The sequence below is a fragment of the Hemitrygon akajei genome, chromosome 4 (genome assembly GCF_048418815.1).
Source record: "Hemitrygon akajei chromosome 4, sHemAka1.3, whole genome shotgun sequence".
NCBI classification, from domain to species: domain Eukaryota; kingdom Metazoa; phylum Chordata; class Chondrichthyes; order Myliobatiformes; family Dasyatidae; genus Hemitrygon; species Hemitrygon akajei.
Window position 1 is genome coordinate 74860360 of NC_133127.1, and position 19567 is coordinate 74879926.

Below are 19567 nucleotides of genomic sequence, written 5' to 3' on the forward strand. Positions count from 1 at the left end.
AATAGGCAAGTGAGAAGAGGTAAAAGGTCAGAGTGGATATTGGAGTAGGTGGATTTGTTTACCGGAAGGAGAAATCAATATTCATGCTATCAGGTCGGAGGGTACCCAGACGGAATATAAAGGGTTGCGCCTCCACCCTGAGGGCAGCCTAATCTTGCCATGAGAGGACGTGACAACGGGAATCAGAATTAAACTTAAAATGCTTGGCCACCAGGAAGTCCCGCTTGCGGTGGATGGTGCGGAGATGCTCGATGAAACGGTTCCCCCAATTTACAACGGACCTCACCGACTGGTTCCTGAGAGCGGACTCTCTGAATCAACGTCGTATGCGTTACAACTCAAACAGGCTGAACTGCAGTTCCCGGCATTCAACATGGGGTGCGGTCGCTTTAGACACTGGAAAGTTTAAGATCCGCCTAGTGGTTTTCTCTACTGAACGGAGTCTGTGTAGAATCGAGAGGAATTTTTACTACAGGAGGCAACGTCGCAGGTTTCCAATGTAAGTACTGTATGTTGGATACTTTTCGGGGCGGGGTAGTGGAAAATATTTCTGTGTAGTTTTAAGAAGTAAACTGAAAAAGGTCTAGATTAAAATTTGATTGCAGATTTTAATCATCGAATTTAAATGGTGGCACTCAAGAAATTTAAATGAGATTTTACAAACTTTTATGATTACTTCACAAATTTGTGCTTGTTTTGTTTTAACCAGAACGGAAAAAAATGGCATCGCTGGGGAAGGTAAGCCACTCTTTAAATTCTAAAAAGTATCAAGAGTTACGTTTTTGTACGGTGTAATTTACGATATTACATTTAGTAACTTTTGTACTGTATTTATAATATCGGTAACTTAGCAAAACCGCTGCTCTCAGTTTACTTTCAGTAAAATCAGATTGCCAACTCTGTCATGTGAGGCAAAGTCAGACTTTTAATTTTCCAGTAGTACTTTGTTAAACTGAATTTCTTCTTTTAAATAAAAACGTTGAACCAATTCCAAATACTCGAAGGCATAAAAACAAACTTCTGAAAGGGCGAGGCTAAAAACATTCTGGTTTTATAAAATAGATTTCTTGGTCCCCCAGCCTTTCTACCACCAATAACCCACCAACGTTTTAAAACACACTTATCTTTGCTCGTTAATTCTAAACCCCGTTCCCGCTGATTTATCTGTATATGGTGTTCCTCACTTGTAAAGTAAAGCAAATGTAAACCTGAGGACAGTACCTCAAATTCCATCTGGGCATGTTGCAACCTTCAGTACTGGATACGGAAAATATTACCATCTGTCATTTACTTTGCCCAGTATCAGAACTGGTCTTATCCACTTTCACTCATCCGCCTGTGATATTGGCTTGATTTTCCCTCTGTCTTGGCTCACCCTGATCCCCAAGGAATGTACACCAGCCCGCGTTTTTTAAACATTCTACACGCCTTTATTTTGTATATCTGCTGCTGTTAATCCCCTGTCCACCACTTACCTCCAGGGGCAACTCTGGCCTCACCCTAGCATAAATTGTCCCATGTCTCCCTTCCCACTGCCCCTCTTCTCTGTAATATAAAGCTAATGTTTTCTCTTTTCCCATTCTTAGATCTGAAATGTTAACTATTTCTCTTCCCACTAGCTGGTCCATTTAGTTTTTTTTATTTCACTTTTTTTGATATGCATATTTTCTTGCCTTAATTAGGAACTGTTTTATTCTCCCCCTTTTTTAAAAAACAGTTGAATAGTTCAAACTGGATTTTGATTTCAATGTGATCTGATATTTGTATGTGCATCAAAAGTTGTATATATTAAACAAATCGGTAATATAGAAAGATGCACCACTACTGTTTTGCGACTGATGAGGAAGCAGGTTGTGGACGAAGTGGGTAAGATGATGGTGAGTTTGAGTTTCTGAAGCAGAAATTCATCAGAGCAAGAAAGATGTTTTAAAGTTACTTAGCACTTGGTATTGATGACTACTATGGCAAACTGATTCAGTTAAAGGCCTTGTTCTGTAGTGCTACTCATTCCTGTGCCATTGTTCTGTCACTGTGGTGGAGGTCAACCTACAACATGTAACAAGCTGCATCTTTAGATTTGAAGAAGAATTCTGGCAAATTTTATATTCACAGTTGTATTTTTCAAGAGGTAATTACTGATAACTGATATTTTTTTCGTAACTCTATTCAGGCTTCGCGAGGAGTTATTAAAGACTACCCAAACTTTGATGCAGACCACGATGCAGAGCTGCTTCGAAAAGCAATGAAAGGACTGGGTAACTACTTGAAATGCGTAACTTCTGGACAATCATTTTCTGTAGCCTTGTCGTTATTCACGTGCTGAGAATATTTAAAATTGAATCGTGATGTGGGTACCTCTAGAGAGAAGATATTATTGCCCACTGCTAGTTACCCTTGAAAAGGTGGTAGTTGAGTAACCACTTTGAACTGTCGCAGCATGTCCAGAGAAGGTATTCTGTTGTGTGGGGAGCTATAGGTTTTAGTCTTAGTGATGACAGAATGGTCATTGTACAGAATCAAGGTGGCGTATAATTTAAACTGGAATCTATGGGTGATAGTACTCTCAAGCCCATGCAGTCTTGTTATGCTTGATGGTAGGGTTCCAGTAATGGGACATGTTCTTAAGGGAAACTTGTAAATAAGTTTATTGCATTTTGCAGGTGGTGATGATGTGACTGAGTGCTTGGGGCTGTGGGTGGGTGCCAGTCAGGAGATCCCACATGGTGTTTAATTTATTTAGTACTGTTGAAGCTGCACTGATGCAGACACAGGGAGAGAGTTGTATATTAGAGCATTGTGTACGCGAGTGGGCGAGAGGGAGGAGCCGCTTTCGTTTAGCTGCTGCTGTTGGTTGTGTCCTGTGTGGTTCTGCCGAGCATTGTGGAGGTGCTGTGTTGATACCAGAGTGTGTAGTGACTTGCGGGCTGCCCCCAACACACTCTCAGGTGTGTGTTTGTAAACACCAACAGCACATTTCACTCTTTCGATATACGTGTGATAAATAAAATTGAATCTGTTCCTGATCTGTGCCTTGCGGATGGTTGAAATACAGGGGTGAGCCATCTGCTGCAGTAAGTGCAGCTTAATACTCCTTTAGCCGTTATAGTTGTGGTTGCTGGGGCACGGTGCGCATAAGAAGAAATTTGTAAGTGCTGAATTATCAGTTTGTCTCCAGAGAGTTGCCTTCTTGGTAGAGACCAAAATTAATGCCTGCTTGGTTGATCTTCAGACTGATGCTGCACATTACCTATTATATCTTGGCATTCAAAACACTTGTCAAAATATTGCAACCTAGGTTGATATGCACACTCTTCTCACCTTCTTGTATCCTTGTTGGGATAAGACGTGGGTTGCTTGTGATAACATTGCATCCTGGAAATGTCACAAAATTTACAGGGCAAATAATACTTTGAAGCTGATTGACCTTCAAGCGTGCATGGGAAATAATTTTGAAGTGCCCTAAATTTTAATGAGGAAAATAATTTATTCTGTTCAGGTGGAGGAATATTAACTTCTACTTTTGTCTCCATTGCATCTGTTCTGCCCATACCAGGTTCCACAGCAGCGTTTCCAATATACCGTTCTGGGTTTGTGCCTGGATATCTGTTCTCACCCCCCCCCCCCCTTCTTACCCAGAACAAGGATAAAATACCCATTGTCCTTCAGTTTCATACATCCCAGCTTTCCAATTTAGTTATTTCTGCCATGGCAATGGGATGCGACCAGTACACCTATTCTCTCCTTCCCTCCAGTGTGAGCATTATGAAAGGACTGTTCTCTCCTGGGCCCTCTGGTTTACTCTCTCATCATCACCACCATCCACTTGCCTTGTCGTGGTACTTCCCCATGCACCTGCAGGCAAAGCATTGCTTGAACTCTATCTCCTTTTCTGTATGGAGACCCTGATACTGTCCAAGTAAACTACAGTACTTGTACCTCCAGTTGAGTATATCACATTCTGTGCTGATGATTGATGTCCTTCTCTATTTGGCAGAGATTGATGATTGCTTTGTGGAGCTCCTCCAGTCTACCAAGCTGGCTCTCTGTTTCCAGTTCCTTGTCACTTTTAATTCTTTGTTCCACTACCGTTCTGGCTGCTGCCTTGAGTTCTGTTTGAATTAAGGTCAAGGAACAGCATCTTGCCACTGCCTGTGCAGGTTACAGCCTTCACAACATATAAATCACTATCCAACACTATCTTGGTTAATCTGTTTGTTATCAAAACTCTGCATTCCTGCCTACCCCCAGTAATCATTTACCCCTGTTTTAACAGGAATCTATTTTCCTCTGCTCAAAAAAAAATTCAGACTCTTTGCTTTCTCTTCCTTTTAAATGAGAGCTCTAAAATTTCACAAGAAGAAAAGAATATTCTTTCTTGTTTAAATTGGTGAACTCTTATTTCCAAATCATGATCCCTAGTTCATCCTTGTATTTTTTCATAAGGAATAAATATCTTTTCTACATCAGCCTGAAGGACTCATCTTTGTCTTTTGGTCAAGCCCCTCTCTTGTGTCTGAATCTTCCCTATCCAACTTTTCCTCAAAAGGCAAAATGCTCAGTATTGGCAAATAACTCTCCCTTTCCACTCACTTTCCTTTTTGTTTTCTTTGCTTCATTGCTAACTATTTATAGCATTTAACATTTCCCTTTCATAAAGTCTCTAACCAGAAACTGCAGTTCTCTTTATTTATCAATATAAATTGCCTGATCCTCTGAGCATTTGCTGGATCTGTTCAATATGTACCCTGTTTTTTTTTTTTTTTGTTTCTTGCCTTTAATTGATGGCACTTTGTCAATGCACCACTCCCTTTATGCTGGACTGAAGCATCGGCCTTGAACGTTTATCAAATTTACAAGGTTTAGGCTTGTCTTCTTCCATACTAAGGCTGTAATAGCTCACAAACTAAATCCTGCTCACTGGGAAAAGATGTAATGCTCTGACAATGCTCCATATAAGGATGTGGTATCCTAATGAAGGACTTTTTATCAATCTCTGTGTTTTAGTGAGTGGATCAAGAATTATATATGTGGAGAAACTGGACAATGTTTGTTTTTAATTTTTACTGTACGCTACACAAACATTTTCATAAATGCTTTAAATGCACCAGGTTGTAATGCATTCATGTTTGTGCATTGAACTTAAAAACATTTTCCTTGGAGAAATAAGGAGGATATTTAGTGAGATGATAACAGGGTTTCAGCAATTAAGGGGATAGGCTGGATAAACCATTAACTTCCTCCATGTTCCAAAATAATAAAGATATTTGAGATTTTCAGTCTTGTATTTTGCCTAATGCACATGACTAATGCAAGGCTTCTGGTTTTCTTCTGTCTTTTAGGTACTGATGAAAGTGCCATTATTAGCATCTTAACTACCAGGAGCAGCAATCAGCGTCTAAAAATCTCCCTTCAGTACAAAACTCTTTTTGGCAGGGTAGGAAAATACTTATGTGCATGTTTCATTGTTCTGTTCAACCCAGTTTAGTGGATTTAATTAGAAAATAGGATTTGTTGGACAAAAAGAAACACTAATATCCATCTAGTTTTTCTTAAACCATCCTGCTATTGTGTGAGAGAGACCAGTTACAGGAGGTAATCATCCTCCTTCATTGTCCTTGAGCACTGAGTTAATGATGGAAGTTGTGTTGCCCAAGAAGAGTTGGGTGCAATAAGGGTTAAATTCTGACAGAGAAAGTGTCTGAAACTTGTGTCCAATCCTTGCAAACTCTCGTTTAACCAATGTTGGTGAATGACAGGTTGTGGAGAGGAAGTTTCATAATGTAAATATGCTAGTAAGTTACAAGCTGGGAAAAAGAAGCTGCAATGTTCTTAGATAAGAATTTGCAGCATATTTATTTCTATTTTGTTCCTTTCTTTATAAATGTATTGTGTTAGTGATTAGTTTGAATGCAGTTGGGTTTAATGATTTGTCATATTAATTCTAATCTAATTGTAACCCCTGGGTCGCCTCAGGCATCGCTCAAACTCGTTCTAGTCTAGGGGGAGCAGCCTTCGGCCCCGCCAAACTGGGTAATCAGCTGGTGTGGATGCTGTGTGATGTCCCCGCCTCACTCAAAAAACAGACAGTACACCTTATGCGATCAAATGAGTACAATTTATAAAGATTACTATAACTAAGCGATTACTAACGATACAGTATATATGAATAAGAGAAAAAAAAAGAAAAGGCGCCAAACTTATCAAAGTCCAAACCACTTTGTGCACAACCGTTGGAGCTCAATTACTGAAGTCTTCTGGTATTCGATCCCCTCCGAATTTCTCGACCCGCCTCCTGGGACCCCCACGGTGGTCGACCAGTCGCTCCACACTCCTCTGTCTCCGTCTCCTCTCCTCACCGAAAACCTTGGGCCGGGGACCCCCCCGCTCGGGGTCCGTACCGTCGCCCAGCTTCTAGCACCCCGTCCTCTCTCTCTCACTCCATCGCGCCGACTCCCCAAAAGTCCCCACCAACAATCAGTTTACAGTCCCAAACAAGCTTCCAGCACTTATCATAACAAAGACAATAGCATTCCTACCATTAAGACAGGCGCCAGAATTCCTACTTGTAACAAACAAAGACGCCATTTTGATTACATACACAGTAACAAAGAAAAAGAAAAAAAACCCCCGTTACACTCTCCCCCCACCAAATAAAAGTCATGTCCTCATGACTATTAGATAACTCGTCACCTTTCCTGCCAACACACCGTAACCCAAGCACAAGCAGTGACATCTCCTCCCCACACAGTAAACCTCACGCCCTGTTCCTTAGGCGCTATATAGGCCAACTATCTGGGCGTTCCCTAACCCTTCTGAGACCTCCGTACCCCCCTCACCTAAACCCTTAGGCTAGGACACAGCTGGGGATACCTTGGGTCCACTACCAACTCCTCTTTCAATCTCTCACTCATACCCCACACTGCACACAGCTAACCCTCCCCACTACACCTGACTCAGTGGAAGAAGGGCCAAAGGTCTCTTCCTCAATCGAGGGAAAGTCAGCAAAAGGCAGCATGTACCACACATCCAGCCATCAGCCTTTGAATCCGTATTCTTCCTCATTTCTTTGATCGGTAGCTGCTGTTTGATCTTCTCCAAACGGAAACACGTGACCTGCACTGCTCCTGCAGTCTCTTCAGCCTCCTGCAATTTAGATTATCCTCTTCTCTGGCCCCTGGCTCAGCAGTTCTGACTCCTGCATCCCGGCCATCTCAATCTGGAATGCAGTTACTCCAACAGCTTCTTCCACCCTGACCTGAAAAGCAGCAGTTAACGATTGGTCACCCTCCAGTTCAGTATTCACTGCACTTCTCTCCAGCTTCTTTTTTTTTCTCCTCATGACTTCTTCCAGATCAACCGTCAGGTTTGCACTTCATTTGAACTGTCGATGGTCATCTTCAGGTTCCCTTCAAGCTACCGTTTCCCCCTTCCAAGATTTGTCCGCAATTTCTTCACCTCCACAAACTACCTTCTCCAGGCTCTCAGTTTGCTGTGGCTCTCAGTCAAACAACTTTCTTCGTTCTCTCCAACTTGTAAGTCTTTCAAATGGTTCCAGATCACTCTCTCCGGTCTCTCAGTCTTCATTTCAAACTTGATTCCGTAGAGACAGACACTCACGAGCTGCGACCTTCACCAGCCCTGGCACGTGTCCAGAAAACACTAACTCTGTAGTTCTCAGCCGCTCCGGCAACGACCTCACTTCATATTCTCCTGAGGCAAATCCAAATACCAGGAGATCATCCACATACGTCAAAATTCCAAACGCCTCCACACCCCATGGTCTTCCACATGCCCTGCAGGGAGGTTGCAAGGGCTCCGGAGATACCCTGTGGTATCTTTTCGGACCGGAAAGACTCCTAGGAAACTTTTAACCGCCGTCTTCTCCTTGGCGGCCTCACTCATCGGGATCTGGCAACATCCACTCCTCAGATCCAGCACCTTAAACCTCTTCGCACCACTCAGATAGGCCATCACCTCTACGGCCCAATATAATCCACACACACGCTGCCTACGTCTGCCACGCTGTAGGGGCCAGTTGCCGCAACCTCTGCCTCACCGAGGTGTCTTCAGCAGTCAACTCCCCTCCCTGGTGGTATTTCGCAGCGTCCACTAAGAGGGCCTCACCCTCAGATACTCCTCCAGGCCATACCACCACCGGCTCTGGTTTGAATTCGGTATCGGCCCAATGCTGCTACACACGTCCGCACAAGCAGCTCGAAACTCTGGGTGCATCGATAATGCCTCCAAACAGCTCTCACCCGCCTCCTCCGGGCAGGCCCCCAAGCGCACCAACAGGATATTGGTTCTCTCCATAACCGAAACGCTGCCCGTCTCAACAGTGTCCGGACACATCAGCATTAACGATTCACGAACCTCAGTCACCTCCACATTTGCCTCTAAGAACTCCATTTTCACTGACCAACCACCGTCGTCTTTATAATCACCGGCACTGGTACCCCAAATCTCCAGTGCCCTCAATGTCATCAAGGGTAAAGGCTTCCAAAAGCGGTTATAAAACAAACTGTACAGCAACTTAACCGGTGCCCCGGTGCCGAGGATGGCTTTAACTTGACTTACATCCATCCGTAACAACACCTGAGTGCGTGGTCCCTCTAAGCCTTCAGGAATAGGGTCTGTTCCTTGCGGGAGTTCCTTGGTACATTGCTGGGAACGTGCTCCCCCAGAGACCTCAAGCCGTTCCCCCACTGGGCCTCCTCTAAGTTTCCCGACATCTCTCGGATCAACGAAACAACTGATCCCCTTGACAGATCCCCCTGTCTCCGCAAGCAATTTATCTGCCCTCCTAACCAAAAGGGATACCCTAAAAACTTGCCACCAATCTCCTGCCACGGATATGATAAGCCCCCCAGCTGCGGCATTTGACTTCCAGTCGAACCACACGCATTTTCCCACACGTTCCCAGAACTGGCAGCTGTCACTTCGAGATAATTGCGCCCGACAGTTCTACCAACGTCACCAGCCCGCCTACTCAAACTTTCAACCAATCCCTGTCGCTTTCCCGCAGTTAAGCACTGCCACTCACCCAACAACTGAGAGGTCTGCTCCGCCCATGTCTCCGCCCCTTTAGGGCTGGACGTTATTCCAACAACCGGGCGGAGCCCACCATAGCTGAAACATCCCAACCTGTCACTCCTCATTCTCCAAACAGTACGGACAACCCATGGTACCACCACCATTTCGTCAGCGCTAGTCGGAACTCGAACAACGACCTCCGGGCTACCAACAGCAGCCACCCCACCCAACACACATGCAGAGATAACCGGCAATCGCACACCCACAAAGGCACACCAGCTCTTCGCCGCAGACACAATTTAAAGAGGGCGATCACACAGCTTCCACAGAAATCAATCCCGGACGATCGCACCCACAATGTAACCCCTGGGTCGCCTCAGGCATCGCTCAAACTCGTTCTAGTCTAGGGGGAGCAGCCTTCGGCCCCGCCAAACTGGGTAATCAGCTGGTGTGGATGCTGTGTGATGTCCCCGCCTCGCTCAAAAAACAGACAGTACACCTTATGCGATCAAATGAGTACAATTTATAAAGATTACTATAACTAAGCGATTACTAACGATACAGTATATATGAATAAGAGAAAAAAAAAGAAAAGGCGCCAAACTTATCAAAGTCCAAACCACTTCGTGCACAACTGTTGGAGCTCAATTACTGAAGTCTTCTGGTATTCGATCCCCTCCGAATTTCTCGACCCGCCTCCTGGGACCCCCACGGTGGTCGACCAGTCGCTCCACACTCCTCTGTCTCCGTCTCCTCTCCTCACCGAAAACCTTGGGCCGGGGACCCCCCGCTCGGGGTCCGTACCGTCGCCCAGCTTCCAGCACCCCGTCCTCTCTCTCTCACTCCATCGCGCCGACTCCCCAAAAGTCCCCACCAACAATCAGTTTACAGTCCCAAACAAGCTTCCAGCACTTATCATAACAAAGACAATAGCATTCCTACCATTAAGACAGGCGCCAGGATTCCTACTTGTAACAAACAAAGACGCCATTTTGATTACATACACAGTAACAAAGAAAAAGAAAAACTCCCGTTACATAATATTATAACTTAATTGTTCTAAGTTTTTATGTTAATAATTTTGAAACATTCTGAAACTGATTTTGTGATTTTTATTTTGTTACTGTTGGATAGTATTAGATCGAAACAGACTATTTAACTGTATTTACCTTTGAATTTTGAAAGGGGCATTTTTTTAAAAAAAAAGAATACACTGCGTTATAACAACCTTGTGTACTGCAGGATCTCATTGCAGATCTAAAATCTGAATTGGGTGGGAAGTTTGAAAAAATTATTGTTGGGCTCATGAAGACTCCTCTTCAGTATGACGTCTCTCAACTGCACAATGCAATTAAGGTAACTGGAAGGTTTGTTCTGTTTTCCTTTGCATGATAAACTTGTTACATTCTAAGCGTATATTCAATCGAGAGAGAGATATATCATGGTAAACGTGTTGATTTAGTTTTTAATAATTTTAAAATTCTAACAGGACACATTTTCAAAAGGATGCCATTCAGTAATTTAGGAATTCTGTTGCTGACTTCATTCTTACATTATTGCTTTTCATAGATGGTCATTTGTCCAGGTGAAGGTAGCTTTTCTGTCCTCCCAGTTGTCTCAGTTGCTAGTTGTGTTCAGTCTCAGCGGCCTAGTCCTGATCCAGCTCCAGATCGCCTTGTGGCCTCTCTGAGAATGTTAGCTCTGAAATGAAGACTCGCCAAGGTGGTGTGCTTGTGTTTGACCAGAACCACTTGATGGCTCTGGGGTCATTGCTCTGGGTGCTTTGCACAGGCCATGTTGTTGTAAATATTACATGCCTAACTTGGTTCTGATTGTAAGGTGGCCATTTTGCATTGTACTTAACCCTGTTCCCTTAACATTATGTCTGATTTTTCTACAATAGCCTTATGAAGTGTCTCCTAGTTTAATTACTTTTATTTCAGGAAGCTTCTTCCTCATAACTTTATCAGTGAGAGTTCTTGCTCTTTGTCTCTGTTTGTCTGCCAGTAGAGACAGAATTTCACTGTTCATTTGCAGTAGCGTTGCCAAGCTTCACTTGGCCTTCTGGCATTTGCTTTGTTCACGTTTTGTCTCTTCGATTTGTGTATTGTTGCCTGGTCCAGACTAGCAGCAAATGCACATCCTGTTCTTCATTTTCCTTTATTCAAGTTCCCATTCCCTAAACCTCAGGCTCACTAGTCCCTTTATAAAGTGAAACTGGTTTAATTCGATTTAGTCCAGCAACCGTATATGATGTGATTCTAAAAGTGTATATTGACTACACATGGTTTTTATTTTTAGAATTAAGGGAACAATATTCCTTTTACTGCTCCTTGATGAAGTTTCTGGATGTGTAGAGAAGTGCATGGATTTTCTGCGAGTCTGTCAGTTGTCGAGTGACTGTCTTGATAATATCTTTGATGTTTTAAGGGGGTTGTTAACGTTGCTGTTACTGTTGTGACTCAGCATGCACAGCTGTGCACGTGGCAGGGTACAAACAGTCTCAGCTGAACCACAAAACTGTTAACCACTAGAGACAGTGTTTCACTAGTAACCCACTAGAAGTTAGAATCAAGTTCCCCAGCATAAAAAAGGCACTTATTTGGTTCAGATTTGTTTATTTATCATGTGTACATTAAAACGTATTGTAAAATACATTGTTTGTATTAACAACCCAAGGATGTACTGGGGCTGGCACACAAGTGCAGCCACACATTCTGGTGGGGACACAACAAGCCCACGATGTTCAGCAGGACAGTGCACACGGTTCTCCAACCCCGATACCGCTGTTACGTACCCTGTAACTGGGTGTCTTACCAGCAAAGATAGAAGTGTCCGTAGTTGTGGCCATTTAAGTGTGACCCCTCCGTCCTTTAGCTAGACCATTCTTCTGTGGTGGACTCATCACCCAGGCAAGGGTGGACACACACACAAGCCCCCACCGGTCTCGCTATAAACACTGAGAGTTAAAATTTACCGACCCTTCGTTCGGTCTCCGATGTCCCACACTGTCTCTTGGGTTTCTGCTGCTCACTAGCGTCTCTCCTGGTGCATCTCAGGGGTGTTACCCCAGACCTCACTTTTATCCCCACTCACGGGGTCTCAGTTGTCAATCAGGTTGGGATGATGTAACCCATCAAACCAGCCCACTCTGGTTGCCCCCTGAGGGGTTTCAATGAATAGAACAGCACCAAGTAAACAATCCTTCTCCAAAAGACAATAGCAGTAAATCTCCTCTTTTGTCAGTAGGAGACGTTCCACCTTGTGTACCTTTTAGCTGTGTCTCTCTCATTCTCTTTCATGAGCTGTTATCAATAACAACTGCCCTGGCAGATTTCCTTTTGTCTCTCTTACTTCCTTGTTAGCAGCATTGAAATAGTAGCGATTTGCGATTCTCCAAAGGGGGGGGGGGGCATGGGCAACTCTGCACCCTTCTGCCCATCAGAGTTGTTCATCCTTCGTAACACCCCCATCCATCCTTCTAGGAATTTTCATCAAGGGGGAAAATTAACTGATACAGTCTTACAGAATTACAGAATCTAACAAAATACAGAAGTTTTTTAACTACAGAGCAATACAGATATACATTCAACTTAGCATCTAGATAAGCAGTCAGCGAGTACATTATCACTTCCTTTAATATGTTGTATCTTAATAAATTCCAGTAGCATCAGACTCCAATTTAATAACCACCTATTTTTATTCCTTCAGCAAAACAAAACTAAAGAGTTGTGATCTTAGCTTAAGTGTATATTACAAAATGTGAACCAATACATGTGTGATTATTCTGTAGTACATTACAAAAGTTTATACAAATACTAATCTTTATTTTACTTTTAAACTCAACAGTCAATCTTCCATGGTGTTGTCTTTATTATTTACATGCTTTGTCGAAATCCCTCAAAACCAGATCCTGTATTTTAAAGTGGCATTTTGTCAACCTTTGCCTCTTTTCCAGTTAACTCTCACGTGGTTAGCTTGCTCACCAGTGTGGAATAGGCTTTCACATACTCCTTTCATAGGAGTTATTTTATCAACAATGTTTTCCAAACTTAGCCCATCTTCTGAACTTCCACACAATTCTTTATTTTTAAGCAAGTCATTAGTTTTATCTTCAGGACCCTTCATTCTATTAGTTTTCAGTTTAACATCTGCAAGTTGTTTACCTTTAAATTCCAAAACAAACTGTAATTGATTCATAGGCACCTTGTTAACAAGCCATTGTTCCTTCAGCCTGGTTACTGCTTCTGAAACCAATCCAGACTTTAAATTTTCTTTATTCAATTTAGGAACTACACTTTTCTCTTCTCCTTCAATAATAATATTCACATCCCCAGCTTCCATCTCCTCACTAACTTTTAACACACCTCCTAACACAAACAACTGAGAGTTCTCAATCTCCACTGGTACCAAGGTTAACCCTTTCTTCACTGAACCAAGTCCATCTGACCCAAAAGGACTGCATTCCTTTTCAACTAAATCAGATACCTCAGACTTTTCCTGAGTTTCAATGCTAGGTTCAGTACCATGTGCATCCACATCTCGAGCACACTCAAACGGGACATCTACCTCTTCCAGGCTTTCCATACCAGTCCCTTTTTCAAATTCTAAATTCCTCTGATCCTCCCAGTTACTCTCTGAGCAACTCCCATCCAGAGTAAACTCAACCCTGTGGGTTAAAACAATTTCATCTGCTAACCCAGCCGACTCCTTCAAGGTAACGGCATCCTTTTCAACTAGGACTGCCCTTATATCATTATCGGGAACACATTTAAATTTTTCAACTTCTTCAAACAGTTCCGTCAAGCCAGACAGATCATCCATGTCCAACCCTGGACCTTCTAACCGCCTTATCTGTTTCTCATCTTTACTCTGTGCCTCTATAAATTCCCTCTTGGCTAAGGGTAGGTCTACCTCCTCTCCTTTACTCTCTTTCACCTCCCTATTCTCCGTTTTACCATCCCCTAACCCCTCTTGGTACAGGGTCGGTAAAAACGTCTCAGCCAAATCGATACAGGACTGATTTAAACTGGTCTCTTTCTCAGCTGCCTTTCTCGACATGCTGCGAGTGATCGCACATGCGGGATAGGTCTTGGAATCTGGGGGCGGGTCCTCAGCACTCACAGGCTTGCTCGTCAGCCTCACTGCTGAACACACCTCACCACCTGCTAAATCATTACCAAGAAGGACGTCCATGCCGTCTCTCGGTAATTCTGACCGCACCCCTATTTCAACTGGTCCAGATACCAGATCACAATTTATAATGATCCCATGCAAAGGTACAGCTTCTGTCCCTTTTCCTATGCCTCTCAAAACTACCTCTCCAGTCTCGGGACCAAAATCTAGTACATTACTGAGAATCAATGACTGATCAATTCCAGTATCTCTCCAGATCCTCACTGGAACTGGGGTTTCTCCCTCTTTCACAGACATGGTCCCTTCTGAAATAAATTTCTCACGCCCCTCTCATATTTTATCTACCTAGGCCTTTCTGGTCGATTTGCTGATCGACTCAATACACCCTGTAGGGACTGCTGCTTTCCCTTTTCCTGTCTCCTTCCTCGGAGCAAAGCACTTAGATGCAATATGACCAATCTTTCCACAATTAAAACAGGTCAAGCCAGGAACCCTCCTGCCAGCCTGCCTTTCTTCCTCCTTACCTTTACCACTAGCTCCCGGCTTATTTTCTACCTCAGCCGGTGGGCTTTCTCTACCGTCCCTACAGTCTTTCTGGTAACTCTTATTCGAGGAAAACTTTGTCCTGTGGGTTAGGGCACAACCTGCGAACCTGGCAAATTCTGATATAGACTTATTCGGCTTCTCGTTCAAATACATCCGGATATCATCTGAAACACAACCTTTAAATTCCTCAATCAGAATTAACTCTCTGAAATGCCGGAAATCCTCCTCCACCTTTTCTGCTGCACACCAGCGATCCAAGAGCACACCCTTCTCATAGGCAAACTCTGCATACGTTTGATTCCACACTTTCTTTAAATCTCTGAACTTTTGTCTATATGCTTCAGGGATTAACTCATAGGTCCGAAGGATGGCCCGCTTTATTTCCTCATAATCCGCAGACTCGTCCATAGACAACGCCGCATATGCCCGTTGAGCCTTCCCTTTTAACACACTTTGTAACAACGCCACCCACTGATCTCTGGGCCACTTCTGATTCACTGCCACCTTTTCAAAATGCAAGAAATAACTATCAACATCTGTCTCCTCGAGCGGAGGTACTAACCTAAACTCCCGACTAACATTAAACTTCTCCTCTCGGTCTGCCCCTTGGACTCTTCTCTCTTGCTTTAACTTCTCCATTTCCAGCTCATGCTGCCTCTGTATCTCCTTCTTTTCCCTTCAGCTCCTTCCTTCTCCCTTTCCTCTGCTTCCAGCTGTTTTAACCTAAATTCATGCTCCCTCTGTTTCTCTTTCTCCTGTAACTGGAGCTCATACTCCCTTTTCTTCTGTTCCAATCTTAATTTTTCCAACTCTAACTGAACCATCCCAATAGCTGGTACCTTTTCAGGGATAAGTTCCAATACCCCAGCCGGAAACACATCCTTATCAATATAATACTGAGCTATGGCCCTCTGCATCTCCCACTTTTTCATTAACGACTTCACCTCTGTGAGATTTAATCCTTTCACAATATTTACCAAGTCCGTCTTTGTGGCATCCTCTAGCGCCTTCAAAGTCGGGTTTTGTGTAAATTCGTCTACGTCCATCTTTGCTGGTTTCCCATCTGGTTACCCACGCAACCAGATCCAAGTCTGGACTTATAGCCCGATTCACTGGTCCCTCAATTTGGTATCAAATCTCAAGACGAGGCCCCAATTTGTAACGTACCCCATAACTGGGTGTCTTACCAGCAAAGATAGAAGTGTCCGTTGTTGTGGCCATTTAAGTGTGACCCCTCCGTCCTTTAGCTAGACCATTCTTCTGTGGTGGACTCATCACCCAGGCAAGGGTGGACACACACACAAGCCCCCACCGGTCTCGCTATAAACACTGTGAGTTAAAATTTACCGACCCTTCGTTTGGTCTCCAATGTCCCACACTGTCTTGTGAGTTTCTGCTGCTCACTAGCGTCTCTCCTGGTGCATCTCAGGGGTGTTACCCTAGACCTCACTTTTATCCCCACTCACGGGGTCTCAGTTGTCAATCAGGTTGGGATGATGTAACCCATCAAACCAGCCCACTCTGGTTGCCCCCTGAGGGGTTTCAATGAATAGAACAGCACCAAGTACACAATCCTTCTCCAAAAGACAATAGCAGTAAATCTCCTCTTTTGTCAGTAGGAGACGTTCCACCTTGTGTACCTTTTAGCTGTGTCTCTCTCATTCTCTTTCATGAGCTGTTATCAATAACAACTGCCCTGGCAGATTTCCTTTTGTCTCTCTTACTTTCTTGTTAGCAGCATTGAAATAGTAGCGATTTGCGATTCTCCAAAAGGGTCCAACTCTGCACCCTTCTGCCCATCAGAGTTGTTCATCCTTCGTAACACCGCTCACCTCCACTCTCTCATCGCCAATGGACTCGATGACTTACACACATCGGGACTTTGACTTGCCCAGTGAACTAGCAGACACAAGCCTTTGACTATTTGGCCTCAACTTGCTGACTTGCTTTGACTTTTGGGCTGGAATTTCCAGTATTGAACCTAGAACTTTTTGATGATGCAACCCCAAACTCCATGCCTTGGACTCTGGACTCACCAACCTAGGGGTTCGCTCTTGCCTCCTGGCTGCACAGTCCTCTACTCCTGGGACCTGCTGACCCGGGGGGGTGAGCACCAGCCCCTGTCCTCACTAGTTTTCGCCCACAGATCTTGCTGGCTCACATCCATCCACAGATATCCTTTGTCGCACATCGACATTGCCGGCACTTGAGTGCAGAGCGGAGGCCTGGATTCTGGCCTGATCTTTAACTTCTCTATATCCCTGTCCCTAAGCTATAAGCTAACCCCTAGCTCCCCTCTCTGTCTTCAAAATCGCTACTATACAGCTAAGTTCAACTAAGTCTGAACCACAACATCAATGGAAACCGTGGCCTAGCACCATCTTGACCAGAAGTCATTCATTTGAAACTTGCAGTAGCAAAGACATGCAGTTTGCAACTAGTGTTTTCTAGAAATGTAGCTAGACAAAAATTTGGTACACAGCCAAAGATGGTACTAGAAATACACAACACAAGAGATTCTGCAGATAATGGAATTCCAGAGCAACACACAGAGAATTCTGAAGGAACAACAGGGTCTGTTAATGAGATGAATAAACAGTCGCCGTTTTGGGCTGAGACCCTGCAAAAGGAATGGAAAGGAAGGGGGGAGATGGCGGCATAAAAAGGTGGGGGAGGGGAAGGAGATGATGATTGGTGAAGCCAGCTGGGCGAGAAAGGTAAAAGACTGGAGAGAAGGAATCTTGTGGGAGAGGAGGATGGACTATGGGAGAAAGGGAAGGAAGAGGGGTACCGGGGGGGGAGTGATAGACAGGTAAGTAGAAGAGGTAAGAGGCAATAGTGGGAATAGGAGAAGAGGAAGAGAAAAAGAAATACTGGAAATGGAAATCAATGTTCCTGTGAGTGGGCTGCAGGCCACCTAGATGGAATATGAGGTGGTATTCCTCCACTCTGAGAGTGGCTTCATCGTTGCAGAAGAGGACGTCATGTACTGGCATTTGGAATGGGGTTAGGAATTGAAATAGTTGGACGCTGGGAAGTTCTGCTTTTTTTCTGCGGATACAGCAAAGGTGATTGACAAAGTGGTCCTCCAATTTACATTGCGTCTCACCAATGTGGAGGAGGCCACATCAAGGGCATTGGATACAATAGGGAACCCCAGCAGATGCTCAGGTGAAGTGTTGCCTCACCTGGAGGAACTGTTTGGGGCTGTGAGTGGAGGTGAGGAAGGAGGTGAATGGACAGGCGTTGCATTTCTGTCGTATGCAAGGATATGTTCCAGGAGGGAGATTAGTAGGGAGAGACGAATGGACAAGGGAATCACGGAGGGAACAATCCCTGTGGAGCGTTTGGGGGGGAAGGTAAAGATGTGTTTGGTGGTAGGATCCCGTTGAAGATTGCGGAAGTTGCAGAGAATGATGTGTTGGATGTGGAGCTCCTGGGTGGTAGGTGAGGACAACTAGAACTCTATCCCTGTTAAGCTGGTGGAAGATGAGGTGAGTGTGGATGTCCAGGAAACAGGAGATATGGGTTATGGCAGCATCAACGATAGAGGAAGAGAATCCCCTTTCTTTGAAGGAGGACATCTCTGATGTTCTGGAAAGGACAGCCTCATCCTGGTAAGAGGTGGGTTGGAGATGAAGGAACTGGGAAAAGGGAATAGCGTTTTTACAAGAGCTTGAAATACAGGCTCTGAAGGAGAAGGGGCTTTAGGCAAGGAATTCCAGAGGTTGCAGGGCGGGTGGTTGCCAGTGAAGAGGATCATGGTGCCAGAGTTGAGGAATGGGTGTGTATTGAGAGTAATTAATATGCTCATTCAGAACGTGCTAACATGCATTGTTTCCAAAGATCCACCACAGGGATTTTCAATATAAATGAAGACTAGTATAATGTATACAGCTAGACAGGCTTTGCAGTAGGCAAGGCCTTTTGAGTACCCAAAGGTCTGGATCACATTTGATGGTTGTATGCCTGGAGAGGAATGGTAAAGGTGGGGAATTAGAAAAGAAACTGATGAGCCAAGAATTTCACCAAGAAGGTGAAGAGATCGGACACAGCCTACAGAGTTTGTTGTGAAGATTGGCTACAAGGGTTCACGCTGAGTTGGAGGGGTTGGTGTATAACTGTTAGAGTTGGGATAGATGCAAAGACCTGCTCTCATGTGATCATTGTCACAGTGGGAGGGTGTGTGACAAGAAGAGGTGATGTGAGCCTCTTGGGGATCCATGCGGAGCTAGGACCTGTGGATGAGTACCTGCTAGTGATGAATAGCTCAGTGAGAAACGTGCCAGAAGTGTTGTCTAAACACGCACTATGTATTTTTAAACGCCACTGAGCTTGTCAGGGCTCGTCTTTGTTTTAGTGTATTTCACTGCTGAGAACAAAGACAATTTCACAGTTCAATTATCAGTATGTCGTATTTCATTGTGATCTTTTTTATAAACCCTCAAAAATGCGGTGCAATGCAGATTCTGGGCGGCCATGTTTTGGGGGATTCTGAGATGGTAGATCATCAGTAAGCATGGAAGTGAGCTCTTCAGCCTAACTTGCCCTTGCCTATCTAAGTATGTCCCACTTGTCTGCATTTGATCCATATTCCTCTAAATCTTTCCTATTCATGTAATATGCCGTAAAGACCATAAAACTTAGGAGTAGAGTTAGACCGTTAGGCCCATCAAACCTGCTATGGCATTCCATCATGGCTGATTTATTATCCCTCTCAAACTCATTCCTTTGCCTTATCCCCATAACGTTTGCCCTGACTAATCAAGAACCTATCAACCACCACTTTAAATATACCCATTGACTTAGCCGCCACAACCATCTGGAGCAATGAATTCCACAGACTAACCAC

The 19567-nt window shown here is 44.2% G+C and overlaps 1 protein-coding gene across 2 annotated transcripts in view; it reads left to right on the top strand.

Annotated features, from left to right (window-relative positions):
* The first annotated feature begins 350 nt into the window (after nt 1–350).
* anxa5b (annexin A5b) overlaps nt 351–19567 on the top strand; it is a 56099-nt gene continuing 36882 nt past the window's right edge. Inside the window, exons 1-5 of one of the 2 annotated variants that reach the window (XM_073042862.1) lie at nt 353–499; nt 710–738; nt 2171–2255; nt 5340–5434; nt 10276–10389. In XM_073042862.1, coding sequence (XP_072898963.1) covers nt 721–738; nt 2171–2255; nt 5340–5434; nt 10276–10389 — 312 coding nt within the window. In that variant the 5' untranslated portion in view covers nt 353–499; nt 710–720. Of the gene's footprint in view, nt 500–709; nt 739–2170; nt 2256–5339; nt 5435–10275; nt 10390–19567 lie in introns of both variants that reach the window. The other variant, XM_073042863.1, reaches the window with a different exon arrangement.